This window comes from Gadus morhua, chromosome 4 (genome assembly GCF_902167405.1).
Source record: "Gadus morhua chromosome 4, gadMor3.0, whole genome shotgun sequence".
Lineage (NCBI taxonomy): Eukaryota > Metazoa > Chordata > Actinopteri > Gadiformes > Gadidae > Gadus > Gadus morhua.
Genome location: NC_044051.1, coordinates 15,296,478 through 15,320,903, shown reverse-complemented (window position 1 = coordinate 15,320,903; position 24,426 = coordinate 15,296,478). Strand labels below are relative to the sequence as shown.

Here is a 24,426-nt window from a genome sequence, read left to right as displayed (position 1 = left end):
TGATGTCTTTCTGACTTCCAATGGTTTCTTCTCTCTCTCTCACTCTCTCTCTCGCTCTCTCTCTCTTTCATTATCTCTCTCTCTCTCTCCCTCCCTCCCTCCCTCTCTCTCTCTCTCTTTCTCTCTCTCTCTCTCTCTTTCCCCCTCCCTCCCTCTCTCTCTCTCTCTCTCTCTCCCTCCCTCCCTCTCTCTCTCTCTCTCTCTCTCTCTCTCTCTCTCTCTCTCTCTCTCTCTCTCTCTCTCTCTCTCTTTCTCCCTCCCTCCCTCCCTCCCTCCCTCCCTCCCTCTCTCTCTCCCTCTCTCTCTCTCTCTCTCTCTCTCTCTCTCTCTCTCTCTCTCTCTCTCTCTCTCTCTCTCTCTCTCTCTCTCTCCCTCTCTCTCTCCCTCTCCCTCCCTCCCTCTCCCTCTCTCAGCTCACCTTCTGTGTGAAACCCTGGTGGCTCCAGACACGTGTGAGTCGTCGACAGACACGCCGCGTCGCCTCGACAACAACAACCACCTCCACCACCACCTCAAGCTCCGCCCCGACGGTACCGTCCCCAGCCCCCGGGGCCCCCAGGCCGACCCGGAGACCAGCCTGGTGAAGCCGGCGCTGGGCCTGCTGCAGCCGCCGCCGCCGCCGCCGCCGCCGCCCCACGGAGGCTCCGCCCGGCCCGCCCGGCTGTCCCTGGAGCGCAGCTTCTCCGCCGAGGAGGACCAGCAGAAGGGGCTCCAGTGCACGCTGCGGCCCGCCCGCGTCTACACCATCACCCCCCCGCACGGCATGCTGATGAGCAGCGCCCGGGGGAGCAAGGAGAGCCTGGAGCTGGAGGTCCTGAAGGAGCGGCCGGGGGGCCGCGGGGAGCCCCACCTCAACCTCAACGCCGGCCTGGGCCAGCCCTCCGCCTCGCCGTCCTCCACCACCTCCTCCCCCACCCAGCACCGCGGCAACCGCGGCAGCGCCGGCCGCGCCGGGAGCCATCACCACGGCAACCACCACCACGGGAACCACCACCACAACGCGGCGCCGTCGGGCTCCGGCGGCGGCGGCAGCGGCGCTAGCCAGCACACGCTAACTGTGGGGGGCGGCGGCGGGAGCCACCACGGGGCCCACGGTCACCATGGACACCACCTGTCGCAGCCGCTGCTGCAGACGTCTGTCTCCGCCCACAACATCCGGGGGTGGGGCGAGGGCGGCGGCGAGGGGGGAGGCGGCGGCATGGCGGGGGACCAGGCCAGCGTGGGCGGCAGCGGGGCCCCGTCCCGCAGCCAGGGGTCTCTGGACCTGGAGAGCTCGTCCCGCGAGGCAGGCAAGCAGAGGGGAGGGGAGGGGGGGGAGATGGGGTAACCACGGGAACCGGTGATGAGCTGGTGGTTGAGTGCAGTCTGAATTGATTTTATGATAATGTATGATGTATTAATATTGATAGAGAGGGAGGGAGAGCCGGTGGGAGCTTTGCGTCTGTTCATTTGCATTGTTAAAGAATTGTTTGCTTTATTCTTTTAAGATGATGCTTGAATTGAAAGTGTCATTGAATATTCTTCAATACTTTGAAGAATTTTTAACTTAGAACCAGGTGAAAATTTTGATTCATTAACACAAAACACATATGCCACACAAGTGTCAAAAGGAATTAAGAACAGTAATTTATTATTTTCAGTCTAGTTTCTGACAACATAACCAAACCCGCAGTGCTTGAGGTTTGGTTTGGTTGTGGTTGTGATGGTGGAGGTCGTGGTGGTGATGACGCTGGCTCTGTACACCCTTGTCACATTTAATATGAATTCCCATTGTGAGGATTTATTTATTGAATTCATTTTAGTTTGATTCGATTTTAGTTGAACTTTAATTGGATTATTTAATGAATTGGTTAAAATATATGAATTACTTATTTAATCTTTGTATTTGAATTTGTATTCCATTTTTTTTATAACTTACATTTAGGTTGAAATAAATGTTATTATTTTGTATCTATTTAATCCTTTCTTCATTAGTAATACCATCCGGCCCTCTTTCAGTTATTTTCCTCACGTGTTCCTTTTCCTCTGCAGAGGACAGCAGCTGGTTCCCCAAAGAGAACATGTTCAGCTTCCAGACCGCCTCAACCACCATGCAGGCGTGAGTACCAACCCAGGACCTCACCGAGGGGTACTGCCTCACGAGGTCCCCAAAGAGGGGTACTGCCTCAGGTCCCCATAGAGGGGTACTGCCTCCCCGAGGTCCCCAAAGAGGGGTACTGCCTCAGGTCCCCATAGAGGGGTACTGCCTCAGGTCCCCATAGAGGGGTACTGCCTCAGGTCCCCATAGAGGGGTACTGCCTCCCCGAGGTCCCCAAAGAGGGGTACTGCCTCAGGTCCCCATAGAGGGGTACTGCCTCAGGTCCCCATAGAGGGGTACTGCCTCACCGAGGTCCCTATAGAGGGGTACTGCCTCAGGTCCCCATAGAGGGGTACTGCCTCAGGTCCCCATAGAGGGGTACTGCCTCAGGTCCCCATAGAGGGGTACTGCCTCACCGAGGTCCCCATAGAGGGGTACTGCCTCAGCTCCCCATAGAGGGGTACTGCCTCAGGTCCCCATAGAGGGGTACTGCCTCAGGTCCCCGTAGAGGGGTACTGCCTCACCGAGGTCCCCATAGAGGGGTACTGCCTCAGGTCCCCTAGAGGGGTACTGCCTCAGGTCCCCTAGAGGGGTACTGCCTCAGCTCTCCAGGTCAAAAGACAAGACATACACAAACACCGAAATCAACTATTGGGTCTTACATCCAAACTGATAGTAACAATAAGCCCAATGCATAAATGAATAGTTGGTTAATTGGCGTTAATTGGTTTTTAATGTTAGTCCCTCATTTCCCTTCTAGGATTTATAAAGAATCTTATATTGCCTCATCTCATCTTATCTATAACGTATATTCTGTTCTTCCTCTGCTTCCATGCCAATGTGCAGGATATCGTGAGTATTTCTACTTATCCTCTCTTCCACTTTCTAAATATTCCCTCCTTTATGAATCGGAGCATGTTTCTGCCCATGTATCTTCTATGTTTCTGAGCCTGTATCTTCTTTGTTTTTGAGCAGGTATCTTCTAGTTTTCAGCCCATGTATCTTCTATGTTTCTGAGCATGTCCTGGGTGTTCAAAGTAACAGCGGAAAAACCAATCAAAGTGGTACTATGCTGTGATGTGATGACCTGCTTTCATCTGGCAGTGTTAAACATGAGAGGCTCAGAATTGGCACAAACATCAAACCCAGTAACTAAAATTCCATTTAGCCGCGCAAAAAGGGTTTCCCTCAACAACAGACAGGCGTATATCCCAGGTATCACTGGTATTTTTCCAGCTACATCCAAGACTCTTATATCCCAGGTATATTCCAGTTGTATCCCAGGTATATTCCAGGTATATACCATCGTAATCCCAGGTATATCCCAGGTATATCCCAGGTCTATCCCAGGTCTATCCCAGGTATATACCATCGTAATCCCATTTATATTCCAGGTCTATCCCAGGTCTATCCCAGGTATATCCCAGCTTTACCCTGGTATATCCCAAGTACTCCCCCGTTGCATCCAGTGCAGTCAGGTTTGCAGTAAGCGAGTGTGCCAGCCTCCAGGCAGAGATATTGACCCATCATGTGGGCTGGCCAACGATGTGTCACAGTGGATGAGGCCCTCTCTTAATCCTGCCCCGGAGCACGGGGCCCTCGCTTGGCTCTGCATGCAGTAATATGGAGAGCCTGACCTTCCAGAGTTGGTAGGGACATGCAGGCCCGGGCGGTTAGCTTTTATCTGTCTCTTCGCTGGGTTCGCTGACCACAGCCTTAGGCAACGTTTTAAAACATGGAAGCACTGGAACATTTAAATACATTTAAAACCAATGCGTTTAAAATAAAAAGGAGTACATCACAAGTGATGGAATTAATTCATTACCGATGTATATTTGGAGTAATAGAGTAGGGATGTACAGTTTGCTGTGAAAGTCGCTGCTGTTGCATTTCTGAAAGTTTAATGGAATTGCGACGCTAGCGATTGGATTTGAGGTGGCCCTCAAGTCAGCGACAGATGATGGGCTGCATATTTTGCCCAAATGGCCATTTTGTTCCCTTCTTTCCATTGAACTACAGCTCAAGGACATGAGCATACTGTCGGCCGACTTGAGCTGCTAGTGATATTCTGCCAAGCAGACAGACCGTTCAGACACCATGCTGTTCTTCCCTTCTCTAAACACAGCAATATCCCCCTCTCATCCTTCGCACACCGGGCCCGACCCTAGCAGGACTTTCTGCTGATTTGTGGAGAATTGAAGCGAGGAGTGAGAAGATTGAGACGTAGTGAAACGGTGTCCTGTAGATGCACACGGTTGCGAGCCAGGACCCTGCTGTTTCCTACATTATGGTGACAGCCTTAACTTACCATATCAGCCGAGTCGCTCGCTATGAAGCTTATTGGCTTGTTTCATTGACTTAGTTAGAAATGTGTCAAATCTCTGGTTAAATGCCTGGTCTGGGAACGTTTAACTTTGTGCGTAAGTGCGAGGACATCAGTAGCCTTTTCTCGCTACTAAAACTGCTAGAACGCTCGTTTGACACTTTTATGTGACACGTTTCAACAAGACAAATGTGCTCAAATGAAACAATCAAGCCCTTTTTTAACCGCACACACATTCTGGTTATTATCTCATGCTGTTATTTTATGAGGCAATGACCTGCCAATTCTATTAATCTGCCACAGTAAGTTATATTTGACTCACTTAATAGTAAACAAATCTAAAAGGGAGGAGATACATGGGGATGTTAGGGTTTGTGTAGAAAAAGCTTGAAAACCCCATGGCTCCAATTTGAGTCAGAGAAAGTAGCACTTGGTGTTACAGTGATATCAGCAGCACTCGTAGTGAGGCAGACACACCACCACACAGACCAGTGTGGCCTGATGGTGAATACACCAGGGTCGCGTCAGGGCAGATGGTGAACCGTGAAGCCATGGCGTGTCTCTGCAGGCCTGTGGCGCGTTGAGGTCACTCTGACACGCCATGTGAAATGTGAGAGTGTGAGATGAACAACCTGCAACATGTCCCAATGAGACATGACCGCAGGGCATCCTTCTATCGATAACGGGTTACATTTAAGTATGGTTGGTCAATATGGAATATCTTAATAAGAAAGCTTTTTTATTTTTTTCTATTCTATAGGTCAGACACACAAGAGAAAATACACAATGTACTCAATTTGCATCCACAAAGTTTGTAGCATGTTCAGTTAGAGGTTAGACTTGAATTTCCCTATTTGTCTGTAACATAAGGCTACAAGACAATAAGAGGGAGTTGGGTCAGCTAACGCTATAGACCATAATTCAGTGAGACACACAGCACACAAAAATGGAGATCTACTAGGAGACACTGCTAGTTTTGTGCAGGACAGCTTGAGTTTAGCAGGGTGCTGTCCATGGTGATGAAACGAACAACGTCCGCGATTCTCCCACTTATCTCAAAATAAATGCCCTCAACTCTTAATAACGATTCAATTCCTAGTTTTTGTCTATATTTCTAATCTTTTAATTTATTCTCCATTGTTTAATACAATTGTTAAATAATAAAAAAAAAATTCTAGCAAGTTAACCACCTGGTTACCAAGACCCCGGTAAAATGACCAGCAGTATACCAGTAACAAGTCAAGAAGTTACCACATGAATCATATGCGTATTGAAACTCTCAGAACAAAGATTAGCCACTAAGGCCACCAGATAAGTTTGTTAACAGTCTTCAAACACACAGCTGAAGTGTTTCTAAAGACATGGTGAGAAAGCTAGTTGGCTGATCCACTAGTGATTTCTGTCACTAAGGATCTCTGTCACCAAGGTAACGACCAAATGTCGATGCTGATCTCCTTTAATCACCCAAGTTACCCGATTTCAATGAAAATAATTATACTTTTCTTTAAATGACGTTCCCCAAATAAGCGTGCATGTTTAAAACACGTAAACACTCGCTAAGTGAATGTCAACGAATAAACACTCGTTAGGGGGAATTAACAAAGCGCCCGTGAACCACACAAGTCAGTTTTGTTTAGCCGCGGTTTCATTCACCATTGAAACGCTGCCGTGTTTTCAGGGCTGCTCAGAATGAGAATGAGTTGTACAGCCAAGGTTTCCCCCAGATACAGCCAGCAGACAGGGAGCTATTTCAAAGGGTCCTGGGAGTTGTTGGGAGTTCTGCTCATTGTCCGTCTCTGGGCAGCGTGAGGCCCCACTGCCGAGCAATGGGGTTCGGTCCTTTGATTCAGTGCTCCAGACTGGAACACCACGGACCCTTCGGCTCTGTCGAACCCCCTGATCTCCTTCCAGAGAGAATCCGACAGTTTCTGTCAACAGAACACCCTTTTCAATTATAATAGCAACACATGTGCGGACAAGTCAGATCAATTTGGCCTTCAGAGACGGGTGAAAACAGCAGGTCTCTAAAGCGATGCACTGCGTCCAACGGAGATAACAAACAGGGACATTATGGTTTATACTGCCATCGACACACTGAAAGCTAAAAACTAAATCATGCACATCCTTCTTCTACTCTACCAGACTGGTTCTAAAACATGACAATTAAAACCAGGGTACATTGAATGGAGTATCTGCCTGATTTTCCCCTCTGACTTTGAACACCCGTCCAAAAGATTTCCATTAACAGTCAAATGTTTTTTAAGATGGCTTCCTCGTGCGTCACATGGCCTTCTTACATCCTGCGAGAGAGAGCGGGGGAGAGAGGGGTTCCCTCTCCTTCCTTCTCTCTCCCACCCTAGCCCATATACGGTCGTCTTCTCATGTTTCCTGTGTCCTCCTGTCCCTAACTGCCCTCCCTCTGTGTTCACCTCGTCTCCGCCCACAGGAACTTCCGGAAGCATCTTCGGATGGTGGGCAGCAGGAGAATGAAAGCCCAGAGTGAGTCAGAGTTCAGTGTGTTGCAGGCATGTGTGCTTGTGTGTGCGTTTCTGCGTGCATTGGTGTGTGTGTGTGTGTGTGTGGGTGAGTGGCTTGATAATGGTTGTTGTATAAAACGGTTGCTTTCTCCATTCACCTCATTATTACTGTCTTTGTCTCCAGGTGATGTGTGATGCTTTTTGTTTCTGAATATTGTGCTGCATTTAACAGTTGATGGCTGTAAATGGTGTGTTTGTGTACGTCTGTGCATAATTGTGTGTGTGTGTGTGTGTGTGTGTGTGTGTGTGTGTGTGTGTGTGTGTGTGTGTGTGTGTGTGTGTGTGTGTGTGTGTGTGTGTGTGTGTGTGTGTGTGTGTATCAATATGTGCATTTACGATTCAATTTGTTGTGCACTAAAGGCCTTTCCTACTTTCATGTTTCCGTGGAGAGATACTTACTCCATAATCCATACTTTTATTAGACATCCATACTTTGACGGACTGTAAATCTTCTGCTTACAATATGATACAACATAAGTCCATGTAGGAGTAGATACGATTTTTGAGTTATTTTAAGTATCTAATGGATCCTACTGACTGATTGTCAGAATGACAGAGACAATATCACATGTGTTGTCCTAAAATACACTTTATTTCATGCAGCCTTCTTCTCATGCTGCTTTCATATACTGGTGCTCAACCTCACAGCTTCCTCAGCCAATTAGAAGTCTAAATGTCTTCCTTTTCAGAAGAGATTAATCATTATTAATTATAGGGAGAAAAAAAAGCACAGTAAAATCGACTTGTTTTGTGCTGCATAGTTTAAAGTGATCAGGTCGTGCAAGGGTGATTTCCTTTTAAATGGTGTTAAAGACATGTTATAGTCAATGTCCAAAGGTAGACAGCATTAACGTCTCAGTCTCGCGTGGCATAGATATTTAGCTCCAGCTCTGCGTGTTTCATAAATTATGTGTCAGTATGTTTTCAAACGAAAAGCAGAGCATTCCAAAATGGGGTTTAATGCAAACGCTTACTGTTTATGCCAGCATATACGGCCCTGCTAGCAATTCAGTGGTGTACATTGACCCTGACTCTTTGAATTATCAGTGGAACAACCATAGCAAAGGAAAACATTTATTCTGTATCGATCCCTGGATAGATTGTGCGAGCTGTTCAGCTTTCTGAACTGGAGTAGGCAGATACAAATAAATCTCCCTTAATAAGGCCTCAAAATAATTTTGCCAAGGTATCTGGATAACAGTTTAGTTCAGTGTAGTATAAACTATAGGATCATCCTGTCAATATATATTTATGCTGTCTGTGGCTAGATGTGTATGTTGTGGTTTTAAATGTTGGCCCATGGTGAACTGGTGTAGTCATAACTCAATAGTGATGTCACCGTGTGTTGTCTGGTGTGTATTTGTGTATATTTGTTTTGTGCTTTTTTTTTGTGTATGTGTGTGCGCATTTGTGTCTGTGCTAATGATGATGCATTGAGTAAGTAAGTGATGCACAGATTTGAAGAAGATGGCCGTTTTCTTTTTGGTGTGTAAGTCTCTGTACACGTATCTGTGCGTATGCATGTGCGAGCATTTGCGTATGTGTGTGTGTTTGCTTGGAACGTGCGTGTGCATGTGTGTGTGTGTGTGTGTGTATGTGTGTGTGTGCGTATGTGTGCGTCCAACCTTTGTGTGTGTGTGTGTGTGTGTGTGTGTGTGTGTGTGTGTGTGTGTGTGTGTGTGTGTGTGTGTGTAAAAGAGTGTGTTTGTGTGAGGGTCTGAAAGTGTGCTTGCATTTGTGACGATGTGTGAGTGCATATGCGTTTGAGTTTGTGTTTGTGCATGTGTGTGTGTGTGTGTGTTAGTGCATGCATGTGTGTGTGTGTGTAGGTGCGTGTGTGTTGGTGCGTGTGTATGCGTGTGTGTGTGTGTGTGTGTGTGTGTATGTGCCTATTAGTGCGTGTGCGTGTGTGTGTGTGATTCTGTATGTGTGTGTGAGTGCGTGTGTTTGACTATCTCTCCCCGCCTGTATTAGCTTTCGCTGAGCGTAGATCGAAGAGTTTCAACCGGTCCTGGAGTGACCCCACCCCTGTCAAGGCTGACTCTCCTAACGACAGTGAGTTGCATTAGACACTGGCGTGCACACATACACACACATACACGCACACGCTCGTACACACGGGAAGATGCACACATGCAGCCAGATGCCCTCTGAGGAAGAGCGTCAGCCATCGATGAAGGTTCTGCGTTGCTGCTGTGGACCGCTGTCTCCAGTCAGTTGCCATAGCATCTGCTCATCAGTGGGACAGTAAGCAAAGCCAACAGAATTCACTAAGCCCATATAAGGACGTAGTGGTGTCAATGTGAATTGCAAACGTGGATGGATCTGGATCATGTGGCTTCATCCATGTAATTTTGCATGATCAAAGCCTGGTCTGGAACCAAGCAGTATCGCATAAAAAAATAAAGCATGTGAGAGACATCTTAGCAAGTTTAAAACAATCTATTTTGTTATGGTTAGATTTGTTATTAAAGCGTGCAGGGAAATCGGCTGACTTTTGTGGCCGCGGTTAGTTAATTTATATTCACTAAGTTGGGCCTACACAAGCACACAAGCACACACACACACACACACACACACACACACACACACTTGCGCACACACAAACACACACACACACACGCACACAAACACAATCACACACAAATACACACAGACACATAAGCACAAGCACAGTGACTGTCTAGATTCCTCTGGACTCTCATTACTATCCTGCCGGCCCCGCTCTCTCGCGGAGTATATCTCTCGTCTCTCTCTCTCTCTCTCTCTCTCTCTCTCTCTCTCTCTCTCTCTCTCTAGGAGTATCTCTCTCTCTCTCTCTCTCTCTCTCTCTCTCTCTCTCTCTCTCTCTCTCTCTCTCTCTCTCTCTCTCTCTCTAGGAGTATCTCTCTCTCTCTCTCTCTCTCTCTCTCTCTCTCACACACTCTCTCACACACTCTCTCTCTCTCTCTCTCTCTCTCTCTCTCTCTCTCTCTCTCTCTCTCTCTCTCTCTCTCTCTCTCTCTCTCTCTCTCTCTCTCTCACACTCTCTCTCTCTCTCTCTCTCTCTCTCTCTCTCTCTCTCTCTCTCTCTCTCTCTCTCTCTCTCTCTCTCTCTCTCTCTCTCTCTCTCTCTGTGAGTATGTCTCTTTCTCTGAGAGTATGTCTCTCTCTCACTCACTCTGTGAGTATGTCTCTCTCTCTCTGAGAGTTTTTCTCTCTCTCCCTCTCTCTCTCTGGGAATATGTCTCTCTCTCTCTTTGAGTATGTCTCTATCTCTGGGAGTATGTCTCTCTCTCTCTCTGTGAGTATGTCTCTCTATCTGTGAGTATGTATCTCTCTCTCTCTGTGAGTATGTCTTTCAAAAACGAATGTTCATATTTGTCTCGATTTCCCAACACATTGGCTTGTGTAAGTGTGTGTAGTGTTGTTTAAGACCTTGTGTGTGTCTGATAGTGATTGTTTTATGGTTGCCAGATTTTACAGTATGCAAATCAAGTGACAGAGATCAACTGTGTGTGTGTGTGTGTGTGTGTGTGTGTGTGTGTGTGTGTGTGTGTGTGTGTGTGTGTGTGTGTGTGTGTGTGTGTGAGTGTGTGTGTGTGTGTGTGTGAGTGAGTGAGTGAGTGTGTGTGTGTGTGTGTGTGTGTGTGTGTGTGTGTGTGTGTGTGTGTGTGTGTGTGTGTGAGTGTGAGTGTGAGTGTGTGTGTGTGTGTGTGTGTGTGTGTGTGTGTGTGTGTGTGTGTGTGTTATTTGTTTTCATGTTGCTTTCAATGTCTGTTTAATGTGTTTCCTTATACTTCTGTTCTCCACCACCATAGTTTTTTGAAGAGTTCCAATAGCTGGCGATGAAACGAATCGAGCTCAACGTTACTTTACCTTTCCCCAGAGAAGACATTAAAAGATAACGTTGTCCTCACCTGGAAGTGATGTCAGATATTCCTCCTATCTGTCACTCGCCAGGGAGGACAAACCCATCCATCCTTTTCTGTTGTACCCTTCCTTCATCTTCCTCTTCCTCACAATCCACTCCCTCCCCCGTCTCTTCTTTCTGATGCTTCTTATCTTCTTAACATTTAGAGACAGAGGGCTGTTTAGCTGTTCTGTAGGAAGTGCTTGCTGGGAAATTACTGTTTACCACACAGGAAACACATGAGTCACCGGTGCCCTCTGTCTGCTCTCAAACCACAGTTTAGTTTTTCACACTTTAGCATGGCGCAGAGTTTATGGGTTTGTCTTTCGGTGTGTCCTTCTCTGAGTGCTGCCCCCCCACCAGCTCTCATCCACCGCATTCTCATTTTCCTCAACCCCAATCTCTCTCTCTCCCCCCCCCCCCCCCCCCCCCCCCCCCCAACACATCTCTCTCTCCTCTTCTCGCTACGTCTGTTTCTCATTTTTATATTTTTCTACAACTTCCCTTCTGCCCGACTGACCAATGAAGACAGAATCAGAAAAACAAAGTCTTGTTAAAACTGTTTTCCACACGTTCCTCTGTGTGTGTGTGTCTCTCTCTCTCAAGCTTTCTTTCTCTCTCTGTCTCTCGCTCCGTCTCTCCTGTCTCTCGCACGGTCTCTAACAAGTTTTAATATGAGCTCACGTCATTGTCAAGGACAATGACGTGCTTTGAACAGTCATTCCAAAATACTCTCTCTCTCACTCTCTCTCACTCTCTCACCTCCTCCCCCTCCCCCTCCTCCCCCTCCTCCTCCCCCTCCTCCTCCTCCACCACCTCCTCTTCCTCCTCCTCCTCCTCCGCCACCTCCTCCTCCTCTTCTTCCTCCTCCACCTCCCCCTCCTCCTCCGCAACCTCCTCCCCCTCCTCGCCCTCCTCCTCCTCCCCCTCCTCGCCCTCCTCCTCCTCCTCCTCCTCCTCCTCCTCCCCCTCCTCCTCCTCCACCTCCTCCACCTCCTCCCCCTCCTCCTCCTCCTCATCCTCATCCTCCTCCCCCTCATCCTCCTCCCCCTCCTCCTCCTCCGCCACCTCCTCTTCCTCCTTCTCCGCCACCTCCCCCTCCTCCTCCGCAACCTCCTCCCCCTCCTCGCCCTCCTCCTCCTCCCCCTCCTCGCCCTCCTCCTCCTCCTCCCCCTCCCCCTCCTCCTCCTCCTCCTCCTCCTCCTCCCCCTCCTCCTCCTCCTCCCCCTCCCCCTCCTCACCCCCCTCCCCCTCCTCACCGTGCCTGTCTCTCTGCTCCTGCAGCGGGGGACCTCCAGGCGTCCTGCGCTGCCCTGGAGGAGGGGGCCCTGGACGAGAGGATGGACTGGGAGGAGGAGAGGGAGATGGAGAGGCTGGCCTGTGAGGGAGACGACTTCATCCCCCCCAAGATCATGGTAGGACGGTCCACACGCGGCCATGAGCCGTGGCAGTGGTTCCCATGCTATTCAAACTCATGCAGACTTTACACAGAACATCAGTCAAGTATGTGTGTCATGTATGTCATTATTTACATCAGGAATGTAAGTGTGTCATGTATGTCATTATTTAGTAATGTATGTGAGTAATCTATGTGTGCGTGTCATTGATAAACATGAACATAACAAGGTTGGTGTCAGTGTCACATGGGCTTGTGATACACGTATTGAAAAGAGCACTGAACTTATGAACTTATGTAAGTATTCTGATTTATTTCATTGTATTCATGTGTTACTAAGATTCTGACAGTTTTTTCGAGTACACCCCTGCAATCCTCCAACGTTCCCGTAGGGTTCGAGAGACACACTTTCTTGCCTGCTATGTAGTGGTTCAACAGCGGTTCATTCACTTCCCATTTCAATGACACATTACACGGCTCAAAATTAATCTACGTTTGAACTCACCTTTCCTTTCTATTCTTCTTCAACTTCTCCTCACTTCCTGTTTGCCCTCCACTTCCTGTTGACCCCCCGACCTCCAGCTGATCTCGTCTAAAGTGCCCAAGGCGGAGTACGTTCCCACCATCCTACGTAGAGACGACCCCTCCATTATCCCCATCCTCTATGTGAGTCTCCACACACACACACACACACACACACACACACACACAAACACACACGCACGATTAGCCCGCGGTTGCTTGTAGGCAAACATGTTCATATGTTGCATGGATGGTCGGCTTCGGTGTTCACTGCATAATGTGAGCACAACAAATCATTATACTGAATCCATGACCGTGTCTCACTCCCACAGGACCACGAACACGCCACGTTTGATGATATTCTGGGTAGGTGGAGGAGAATATGCATCGTGTGCTGCAGATAAGAGGCTTCGCGGATGAAGCTGCTTTAATTTGGTTGATCGTTGACATTCATTTCATCTGCTGTTAATGTTGACGATGAATATCATTCTAACGCAGGGATGATTTACCCTTGACTGCGTGGCTACGGTCCTCATTACATCCGGTTATTATATCACAGAGCATTAAGCTTTCAATGCTCTTTACGACTCCTGGTGGTGTCTGGACTGCAAGTCATATTTCACATTAACGCCATTTAGTATTCCGTTTATGGGTTTGATTCTATTGGGGCCGGGATGTGATCTTCTCCCATCTAATTCCCATGTTTCCCTTAGAGGAGATAGACAAGAAGCTGACAGCCTACCGGCGTGGGAGCAAGTTCTGGAGAATGCTCATCTTCTGTCAGGTGAGCGGCAGCGAGGAAGAACGTGGAATAAGCATTGAGCTCATGTGTGTCACATGACATGACCTCATTGAGATGGACGTTTATGTACTGACAAGATCTTCTCTGTTGAGGCATATAAACATATGATCTGTCACCATGATCGGCATGAGAGGTTTAGTGTATTCTGATACAGATACATGATTGATTTCTTTGGTTTCGGTAAAGTTACCAAGACAAGGTCATGCTAATCCCTGCATTTCTGAAGTGGTACATTATTTAGTCCATCGATTTCTAACTGTGCTAAAGCTCTGCTTTCCAATACAGTTTGGAACATGAACTGACTTTTTCATTATACAAACCTAAATGATTGCGTTGCTATTTTCAATAAATTTGTGAATGAAAGCACTAAGAGACGCCTGTGGAAGGATGACCTCATCAGGGCAGCGTCAGCGTGTGTGTAACATTAGGGGTTGTGGTGTGGAGTCAGCAGTATGGATATCACTTAGAGCTGTGAGTTATAGTAATGAGGTTCAAGGACAGAAGTCCCTGTGGGACGCCAAACTCTTAATGGAGGGGATATAACTCAGTGTGTGTGTGTGTATGTGTTTGTGTGCGTGTGCGTGTGCGTGTGCATGTGCTGTGTGTGTGTGTGTGTGTGTGTGTGTGTGTGTGTGTGTGCGTGTGTGTGTGTGTGTGTGTGTGTGTGTGTGTGTGTGTCCAACAGGGAGGACCAGGTCATCTGTACCTCCTCAAGAACAAAGTTGCAACGTTTGCCAAGGTGGAAAAAGAGGAAGACATGAGCCAGTAAGAATTAATCAAAGACTTCAACCAATCAATGAATTTAATCAATCAGTAACGTTAACCAATCAGAGATTTTTACCTGTCACAGACTTTAACCAATCACAGACTATAACAATCGCAGACTTTATCCAACCATAGACATTAACCAGTCATAGACTTCCACCAATCAGTGACTTTAACCATCACAGACTTTAACCAATCAATGACTCAGTAGTTTAATTGTTAACTACTTTACTGTACTTCAAATTTCCCTAATGACTGATTGATTATTTCCTAAGTAATCTTATATTGAAACGTTGTGTGTGTGTGTGTGTGTGTGTGTGTGTGTGTGTGTGTGTGTGTGTGTGTGTGTGTGTGTGTGTGTGCGCGTGTGTGTGTGTGTGTGTGTGTGTGTGTGTATGTGTGTGTGTGTGTGTGTGTGTGTGTGTGTGTGTGTGTGTGTGTGTGTGTGTGTGCGGAGGTTTTGGCGGAGGCTCAGCCGCTTCATGAGCAAATTGAATCCAGAACCGAACATGATCCACATCATGGGCTGCTACGTCCTGGGAAACCCAAACGGAGAGAAGGTAAGCACACACAGAAACAAACACACACACACAAACACAAACAAACACGTACACACACACACACACACACACACACACACACACACACACACACACACACACACACACACACACACACACACACACACACACACATACACAAACATTTACACTATAGTCATATAGATTTTATCTGTTGTTATCTTAAAGTGATGGACAAGGGTTAGAAATCCATAATTTACTTCTAATTAGGCTATTAACAGCTTATCCGCGATTGCATTGTTAGACCTAACTGGTTGTCATTGCTTTAAAAATTAGTGTGTGTGTGTGTGTGTGTGCGTGTGTGATTGTGTATGCGTGTGTTTGTGTGTGTGTGTGTGTGTGTGTGTGTGTGTGATTGTGTGTGTGTTTGTGTGTGTGTGTATGTGTGTGTGTTTGTGTGATCTTATCGTGGTGTAAAAGCTGTTTCAGAAACTCAAGAACCTGATGAGGCCTTATTCTGTCGAGTTCCAGTCCCCACTAGAGCTGTCTTCACATGGTAGGTCACACACACACACACACACACACACACACACACACACACACACACACACACACACACACACACACGCACACACACACGCACGCGCGCGCGCACGCGCACGCACACACACCACACACCACTCACCACACTCACACCACTCACACTCACACTCACACAAACGCACACGCATGCACGAAAACAAGAACACATAAACACACACATGGACACAACCAATAAACGTAGATTTACTAATTAAACTCATATTTAAATGGCAGAGATTGGAAGAAGGGCTTCTGAGGCCGATAAATGTGTTTAATAATAATAATTTCACCCCTGAAAACTAATTTTCAAACACGTTTCACTTTAAATGATTACATTTTTAGATTGAATTGCATACTGACCTGCATATTGAGCAGCTCTGAATATAAGGTCCCTGGCTTCTGTTGAGCTCTGAATGGATTCAAAGCAAGAAGGATACATATAGCCTATTGGTGTCACGGAACTTACTGGTAAAAGTGTGGTCGAACATCACTATTAACAACTCTATTTCTACATTGTAGAAGCAGCTGCTATCAATGTGAATCTTCTATTTGAAGGCATCATTATAAATTGTGAAGATGCATTGTTCCGTCCTTGCACATCTCTATCCTCCTTTAATGTTGGCCCCGCCTTCTGATTCATGAATGATGAACAACAAGTAAAAACACAATATATTATTCATGTGCCTGACCATGTGTTAAAATAAACTCATGCGCTTGAATAATACACAACACACCATCAAAATTGGACTGCAGTCTCCACTGTCCCTGTAGAATCCTACGGCCCCTTGGGCAAACACGCTTTAATAGATTCAAACCACTTCTAGGCCCGATACTTTGAAGATGCAAGTTCACACGCAACAATCTTTTCAAATATGTTCCACGTAAGAATGAAACATTTTATCATTGAATTGCATAATAACCTGCATACCAATTCGTCCCTGAACATACAATCTCAATCCTGTGGAGGTCTTCCAGGCGAAAAATATCTCTCCACTCAATATGATCATGAGTCGCCATGCTGGTACAAGCTAGTGTGCTCTGTGACATAGCATTGCTTATGAATTATTCAGCTCTCCCCCAGCACTATATGGACATTCTCTCTAACTGTCATCTGCATGAACGTGTCAGCACCCCTCTTCATCGCCTGTCGGGAAATGCAGCTCAACCTCCATGTACTTCATGGCACACCCTATGATCCGACTTGAATCCTTTGTTTATCAGACATGCATCGGGATTTAAATCCATGAGTCTGCAGACTTTAGCAATGGCTCATTGATTAGGTCGTCATACCTTCATTTTGGTGACCAGGGTTCTTCGGGGTCTGACTGCACTTGAACCCCTTCTAAACCCGGTCCTTCCCGGTTCACACTGTCATTCCTTTATGTAGATAGGTGACCAGGGGGGTACTCCAGGGTCTGACTGCACATGAACCCCTTCTAAACCCGGTCCTTCCCCCTCACCATCCCCCCCCCCAACCCCCCACCTTTGCAGGCAAGGAGATGATCGAGATGTACTTTGACTTCCGTCTGTACCGCCTCTGGAAGACCCGGCAGCACTCCAAGCTCCTGGACTACGAAGACCTGTTGTGATGTCGGCGACCACTCTGAGGACCTGGACTGGGAAGACCCATGAAGGCCGTACCTCCCAGACCGCTCCAAGATGACGGTGACCTGGTCTGTTGTAATGACGATGACGACAACTCTGAGCCCCTGGACTACGAAGAACTACGAAGACCCTGACTCCTAGACTGCTACTAGACTACAACAACCTGTGACCTATGAAGCCACACCCCCTCTCTCTCTCTCTTCCCCCCCCCCCCCCCCTCCTTTGTAACTTCCCCGACGCCCTACAAATATGGAACAAATCAGATGTTAAGAAAAAGACAAACTTGGCCAAAAAAGAACGAAACCTTAGGTCAAGCAACCCTTCAGTGTTAACACACAGGTGGATGATGGAAATGTTCCCTTGGTGTAGATGGGGGAGGGGGGGGCCGGACATGAGGATAATTAAGCATTCTGGGGGTCCTGAGACATGAAATGAATCCCGGGCTGAACGTTATTGACCCCCTCTCCCTCCTGATTTCGAAAGCAAATGAAGAATCTACACTAGAACCTGTAGAAACAGAAATAATTTAGCAAACGCTTTGATTTGATTGGTAATGTCTGAGGCCAACGCGATTCTGGAACCGTTGAAACGATCATAATGCCGCCATAATCGTGTATCTTTGTTTTGGAGGTCTCCCGTGGCAGGAGATATGCATAGGTAGATAGTAATTCACATCTAGATGTGTACGTATATGAATATATAGTATAGCTTTAGTCATGCAAATAATACATGTGGAAAATAACGATACATCCTTTATTTTTGATGTCGTTGTGCAGTTTCATATGGAAATACTTTTGAATAACTCAGGTTCAGTCATAAAGTAAAAACTCTTGTTTGTTGGTTCTATCAGATATTGTATGCTTCACTTCCATTGCTTGGGATGAATGAATATCTAGAAGGTAACTTTTCATTTGAGATTCAAGTTTTGATAAGAATGGAAAACGTATACGATTTGAATCAACTGGGTGAGTGTGCGCATGCTTGTGTCTGTGTGTGTGCCCGGTGTGCATGTGTGCGTGCATGTGTGTGCTCGTGTCTTTGTTTGTGCGTGTATGAGTGAAAAAATTGCCATTGCAGCAAGGTCTATCTGGATGGTTGCCATAAAAGTATTTATGTTCATAAATGTTTCTGGCCCGCAAAACACACACGTATACACTCACATACACACACACACACACACACACACACACACACACACACACACACACACACACACACACACACACACACGTACACACACACACACACACACACAAATACACACACACACACAGAGTCATTCAATGATGTCAAGATTTAAGACGCAGACGGCCAAGTTCCAACAGTATAGCCCTTCTTCCTTAGTGCAAGGTGGGCCTGTCTAAGCTCACAGCCCCTCCACCACCTCCACCACCTCCATCCCCCCCAAACCAGACTCCTCTCAAGGCTGCCAAGCAAGCCAGCTGCCCCATCCCATCTCCATACTGTACAGCTCTGGCCTGAGATATGGTTAGGGAAGAGGGACTTGGGGACATTGGCGGGCAGTTTGGCTATTAACATCCATCTGTCTCTTCCCCAGTGAGGGGTTGGGCTATTATCAGACACTAGTACTGGAGTTATGCAGTGTCTGTGTGTGTGTGTGTGTGTGTGTGTGTGTGTGTGTGTGTGTGTGTGTGTGTGTGTGTGTGTGTGTGTGTGTGTGTGTGTGTGTGTGTGTGTGTGTGTGTGTGTGTGTGTGTGTGTGAATGTGTTAGTGTCTGTGTGTGCGTGTGTGCGTGTGTGTGTGTGTGTGTGTTGTGTTTGTGTGTGTGTGTGTGTTAGGGTCTCAAACAGATGAAAGATGAAGGAACATCTGGAGGCTTAAGAGCTGCTGCTGAATTTACTGCTGCGCACACACACACACACACACACACACACACACACACACACACACACACACACACACACACACACACACACACACACACACACACGCAGACACACACACACTGAGAAACACTTGCACAATTCATTGTGAGCATATGCTCTTCAAGCCAAGTTATTCATATATACATAGTATATGCATAGAGTATATACGTAGGGTATATACATAGTGTACTTACGGTCCATTGCAGTGACTCACATGTGGTCGTGTTGAGATTATTTCTGCGTTTTTCTGAGAGAGAAAATAATTTCACACGCGACTAGCCGTCGTGTTGCATGTAGCCACATGTGAGGAGGGCCACATCACCTCACCTGAAAGCTAGCACTGTAGCCAGTAGGCTAGTGCTAGCCGCCAAACAGCGCTTTATGTAGGCTAGCACTAGCTGCCTCTAGGCTAGTTATAACACACAGCATTATCTGTAGGCTGGCACTGCCAGTTGGCTAGAGCTAGCCTACAGGCAGCGCTATCTGTAGGCCTGCCCTGCCTGTATGTTAGCATTAACCTACCCGCAGTGCTAGCCTAAATGCAGTGCTAGCCTACAGGTAGTGCTATCCTACAGGCAGCGCTGCCTGATTTCTGCTCACCGTTTCCTAGATAGACTGATTGTTATTCGCATTGTACAAAACATCATTGATGAAAAAATACATGTTGATGTCACTTCCACTATATACGGATGTTTCATAACCCCGAATGGGGTTTAAGGGCAGATATTTGATAATAAATAGGACTGTGCTTTAAAAAAAAAGAGATATATTATTAAAAGTTTTGTTTCGACTCAGCTCTCTATCGTGGATTATTTTTCTAAAATATGAGACGAAAAATATTAAAATACATATTGCTCAAACTGCACTATTTAACCTCTGCATAGCAAGCCAAAAAGCTCTTTAATCAATGCAATAGCTATAATTGGTATTAACATGGGCTCAAAGCTAACCAATATTAGATTTAGCGTGTTTCAACTAAACGCTTTGGACAACGACCATTTAGTCATTGGGCTTCAACTGAAATATGTACAACAAGTAGGCTAATAATATACGATCTGTGCTACAGCCACACACAGCTGAGAGAATGTTATACTATGTAATAGCTTAACTTCAGATCTAACAGTCCCACTATGTTATTGCAGAACCTCAGATCTAACAGTCCTACTATGTTAAAGCAGAACTTCTGACCCAGCAGTCCTACTATGTTAAAGCAGAACTTCTGACCCAGCAGTCCTACTATGTTACAGCAGAACTTCTGACCCAGCAGTCCTACTATGTTACAGCAGAACTTCTGATCCAGCAGTCCTAAGCTATAGTAGAACTTCTGCTCCAACAGTCCTACTATGCTATAGTAGAACTTCTGATCCAACAGTCCTACAATGCTATAGCAGAACTTCTGATCCAACAGTCCTACTATGTTATAGAAGAACTACTTGGGGCAGACAGCAAAGAGCCTGAGCTGGAAACAAATAACTGAAGCAGCGGAGTTAGGCCATGTTTCGTTACAGTGATATTCAACCAGAGATAAATGAATTATTTGCGCAAGAAGACCAGGATTTAAGAGAGGGATTTTAATAAGTGTATTTCTACATTGGCTGGCTACACAGTGTTGATTTGAAACCTTTACAGACACTTGTCTACTGTTTACGAGTACTGGTTGAGTTTGTGTCGCTGTCAATATCCAATTACGTGCTAACAGATCCCCGTATCCAGCAACATGATTGGTCGAAAAAATATGAAGGAAAAGGAAAAGCTCACACAGATTTGAGCTTGTCTAACATAGGATTTTAGGGTACCAATTCTTAAGTAGGATTTTTGAGACTATCAAGAACAGTTGGAAGGGCAAGTTGGCAGTGCCATATACTGTAGAGACTCTACATATATTGCTGCCTACAGGAGAAAACACAGAACCCTTAATGGAGGAAAAACACTATGAGCCATGAATCTGCAGAACAGAGGGACGCAAGATCGATGTAAGATGACGTCTTGAAAAAACGCTCAACCAACTCTCAAGTGTGTGATTTGTTTAGTTTTTTTACGAGCTGTGTGGCGCTAACTTTGTGTTACAACCCCTTCCCGTCCTCTGTTGATATTGAAAGGTTATGAACTGTACAGAAGTGTGATGATGGGATGGTGGAGGGCAGCAACAAAGCATTGTAATCTACTGACAAACTTGAGCTGTTAATAAAATCATATTTTCCAGTTAAAGTTTCCCATCTCAATGCTAATCCAAAGTGCCCCTCATTTATTCTGGATTGTCCATATATTCATGACCCAATCTACTCTCTCATCTAGTTTCTGTAGCATGAGGGATCATAGACCTCAGTGATTAATGTAATACACGAATATGGCATATGGGCCTACTTCATATCATAGACTAACTGATGATACTTTGCTTCCCATGACACAAATCAAGTACATTCAAGGAGTATGTAAATATATGAACATTAAGCTATAAAAAAATAATAATCTGAGTTAGGGGTTCATATTGGTGGGTTTTGGGATTTTTTTTGGTTCTATGGTAAGTGTAAGGGGTTCCAAACGGCTGGGTTTTAGGGTTTGGTTTTTAGTTTTAGGATTTGGGTTAGAAATATGCTTTCCCCAATCCCTTATAGCCAGTCAGAGCCAGGGGTAAGTTTAGGGTGAGGGGTTAGGCTTAGAAATAACCTTCCCACTTCCCCTTAAGCCTGCAAGTGTCCGGTATATCAGGGCCAGGGTTAGGGGTTAGGCGTTAGGGATGGATTTAGGGGCTAGGGGTTAGAGTTTGGCCTATGCCTAACACTACCCTTTAGCATGGCAGTGTTTGGTATATCAGGGCCAGGTTGACAATACGATGGGAGGACGAGGACTATGGGTTTAATCACTTTGCTTATGTTGACATTACGTTAAGAGTTCAAATGATTAAACTTTGTTGAATAAAGTTGTATGGTTTGTGCTCAAATATATTGCTGCATGTTATGTGTTTGGTATTAAGGAATTTCTTACCAAAATATTGTAACTGAAATAGTATTTATTCATCAATTTAGAACTCGATATTGTCGGATGTCTCCTGCAGTTTAACTTTCCGACAAGTCAGTGGGTTACATATAAAAGTATTGGCTGGATAATACGTTGCAGCAATGACACTCATTTCCGTTTCAGTGAACAAAAAAAAATGTGTGCGGCTATATCCTTTATCACTCAACTCATGCAGAAGACACGAATAGCTGCATAAGCTAGTAGTCATTCACTGGCCGCAAAGAACAGGAAAAGCTAGAATACGATCTTCAACCAATCCCGACAATCTATATTTAAGCCTGACACCAAGGTGCTGACTATCTTATAAACCTCATGTCCAGCCATAATCGCTTCCATGATTATGGTGATCAGCTCCTCCATTAATCGCCAATGGTCTGACAGGGCCTCGTCAGGAGGACCATGTGACCACGGCACCGGGTACCTGCCCGGACCGGCAGGTGCTCTGTGATCGGAGGCTGAATGCTAACGAGGTCTCAGGAGTGGTGCAGCAGCAGAATGAAATCACCACCCAAAGAGAACAAAGGCAATGACTCTTGGGGAACTGGCGGGGCATTGGCAGGCTGCCAACACCCCGAAACACACGTACACACACACACACACACACACACACACACACACACACACACACACACACACACACACACACACACACACACGCACACACACACACACACACACACACACACACACACACACACAAGCACACACCCATCTGGATGGAGCCTGGGTCCCACAGAATAGACTGGAACGACACGGTCGGATCCGATTATGGCTCCGACGCGGCTGCGTCAGACCAGGCGGGTTGAGCGGAGGGATGAGACCCCCAATCCGTCGTCACGGCGTCCCCAGCTCTAGATTCAAACCTTTGCTTTTTCCCCCCATAAGGCAGTTGAGTAGGGCCTACAGCGCTCCAAGAGTTCGCTCTCACGCTGAACCGGCCACCGCATGTTCTGCTTCCGCCACGAATCAGCGGATCACGCTCCAGGACTGCAATTCTCCCATCAGCCGTAAAGCTGGATTGTTGTGCCATAAATCCGCTGCAATAAAACCTGCTGGTGGCGCCACGCTCTGGCTGTCCCGGGTGGATTTCCCACCGACTAGGTCCGAACCCGGCTGCACACGGCTGCCATTTTAATTGCGTCATCCCTCTCGTGGGACAATGTAATGGAAGTGCTTTGCTTTGCTCACCATCACAATGAGCTGTGTTTTATGGCCGGGTCGTTGGATCGCCGTTTGACAGCAGCAACCATGCCTGGGAAATTACTTATGCTTCTTTTCCGACCTGCCAGCCTCTGATTATGATACAGTTTGCAGCAGTTTTCCTTTTATCTGTTGGGATTTGAAAAAATCACTGGCTCATACACACCAGTAAACCTGGTCTTACCTGCCTGTTCATTCTCAACCAGTGTTTGTGTGGATACGATACATTAACTTTTCATTTGACATAGTCAGATTCCACGTATTGAAGTTGTGGATCATACGAGACGGACACAATTCTGTCCTGACAGGCAGGCCAATGGGTATGTTTGACTACTGCCTGGCTGGAAATGGCTCATTACATTACCATATAACGACAGCTTGCTTGAAATGTCTCTGTTCAGATATTTAGCCGGAGATGCACGGAGGTATAACAGCTCTGTTTTATTCTGATGCTCTGCTTTAATGTAGAAGCAGTAACGAGAGTCACTGCAAGGTCACCGTCTGGGCGTCACCGTCTGGGCGTCACCGTCTGGGTGTCCCTGACGGCAGCCCACCAGCCTGGAAGGGAGGAGAGATTCAACACTACATGGTTCCTGTAGTCATTTTGCTTTCTCTTTTCTGGGAAGTCTTGATGCTACAGATGTGGCTGGGCTTAGTGTTCTGTCTATGTGTCATCTGTCATCATGTAAACCTTTATACTCTCACTCAGGGTCGAGTCTAGATTTTGGGGGCTCTATACAAAATGTTGTTTGGGGGGCACCTAATTTGTGAAACTTTGGTGGGGGGATTCCTACCATACTCTCTAAGGTGGGCATGCATTTTACCTTTAAAGGCATCAGTCAAATGCACTTTACCAATAACCAGGATAATTGTTGACAATTTTTATGACCAGATTGGACGTTCAACGCATCCTCTTCTCTGATGAATGTATGTTCGAAAATTTGGCAATTAGCAAGCCATTGACATCCATTTTTTTAAGGATTCCTTCACTCAGGATTCTAGGTGCATGCCTCTCAGTCTCTAAGTCTGTGAGCATGTATAATGGCATGTAAAACGATTGAAACATGTGGATTTGTTGCTTTCTGGATATAATTGAAGAAAACTACCCAGCCAAGCAGCTTGTATGCACTAACTTGAGTTGAAAAAAAAATAAAGAATAAGCTATGGGAGATGCTAAACACTTGTTTGGTATAGAATGAATGTAAATTGGCCAACTGCCAAATCCGGATTGCGCCTATACACTGCAAGAGAAGGGTTAGGTTTTAGTAAAATCATGGCTGATTTACATCTCCACATTAT

The 24,426-nt window shown here is 46.2% G+C and overlaps 1 protein-coding gene across 4 annotated transcripts in view; it reads left to right on the top strand.

Moving 5' to 3' along the window:
• nsmfa (NMDA receptor synaptonuclear signaling and neuronal migration factor a) overlaps positions 1-18,693 on the top strand; it is a 31,281-nt gene extending 12,588 nt beyond the window's left edge. For 2 of the 4 annotated variants that reach the window (XM_030355410.1, XM_030355407.1), the window contains 13 exons: positions 414-1,289; positions 2,032-2,098; positions 2,924-2,929; positions 6,847-6,899; positions 8,912-8,992; positions 12,114-12,244; positions 12,808-12,891; positions 13,080-13,113; positions 13,461-13,531; positions 14,235-14,314; positions 14,772-14,874; positions 15,316-15,391; positions 16,909-18,693. In XM_030355410.1, the coding sequence (XP_030211270.1) occupies positions 414-1,289; positions 2,032-2,098; positions 2,924-2,929; positions 6,847-6,899; positions 8,912-8,992; positions 12,114-12,244; positions 12,808-12,891; positions 13,080-13,113; positions 13,461-13,531; positions 14,235-14,314; positions 14,772-14,874; positions 15,316-15,391; positions 16,909-17,006 (1,760 nt within the window). In that variant the 3' untranslated portion in view covers positions 17,007-18,693. The remainder of the gene's footprint in view (positions 1-413; positions 1,290-2,031; positions 2,099-2,923; positions 2,930-6,846; positions 6,900-8,911; positions 8,993-12,113; positions 12,245-12,807; positions 12,892-13,079; positions 13,114-13,460; positions 13,532-14,234; positions 14,315-14,771; positions 14,875-15,315; positions 15,392-16,908) is intronic. The other 2 variants (XM_030355408.1, XM_030355409.1) reach the window with 2 other exon arrangements.
• The last annotated feature ends 5,733 nt before the right edge of the window (positions 18,694-24,426 follow it).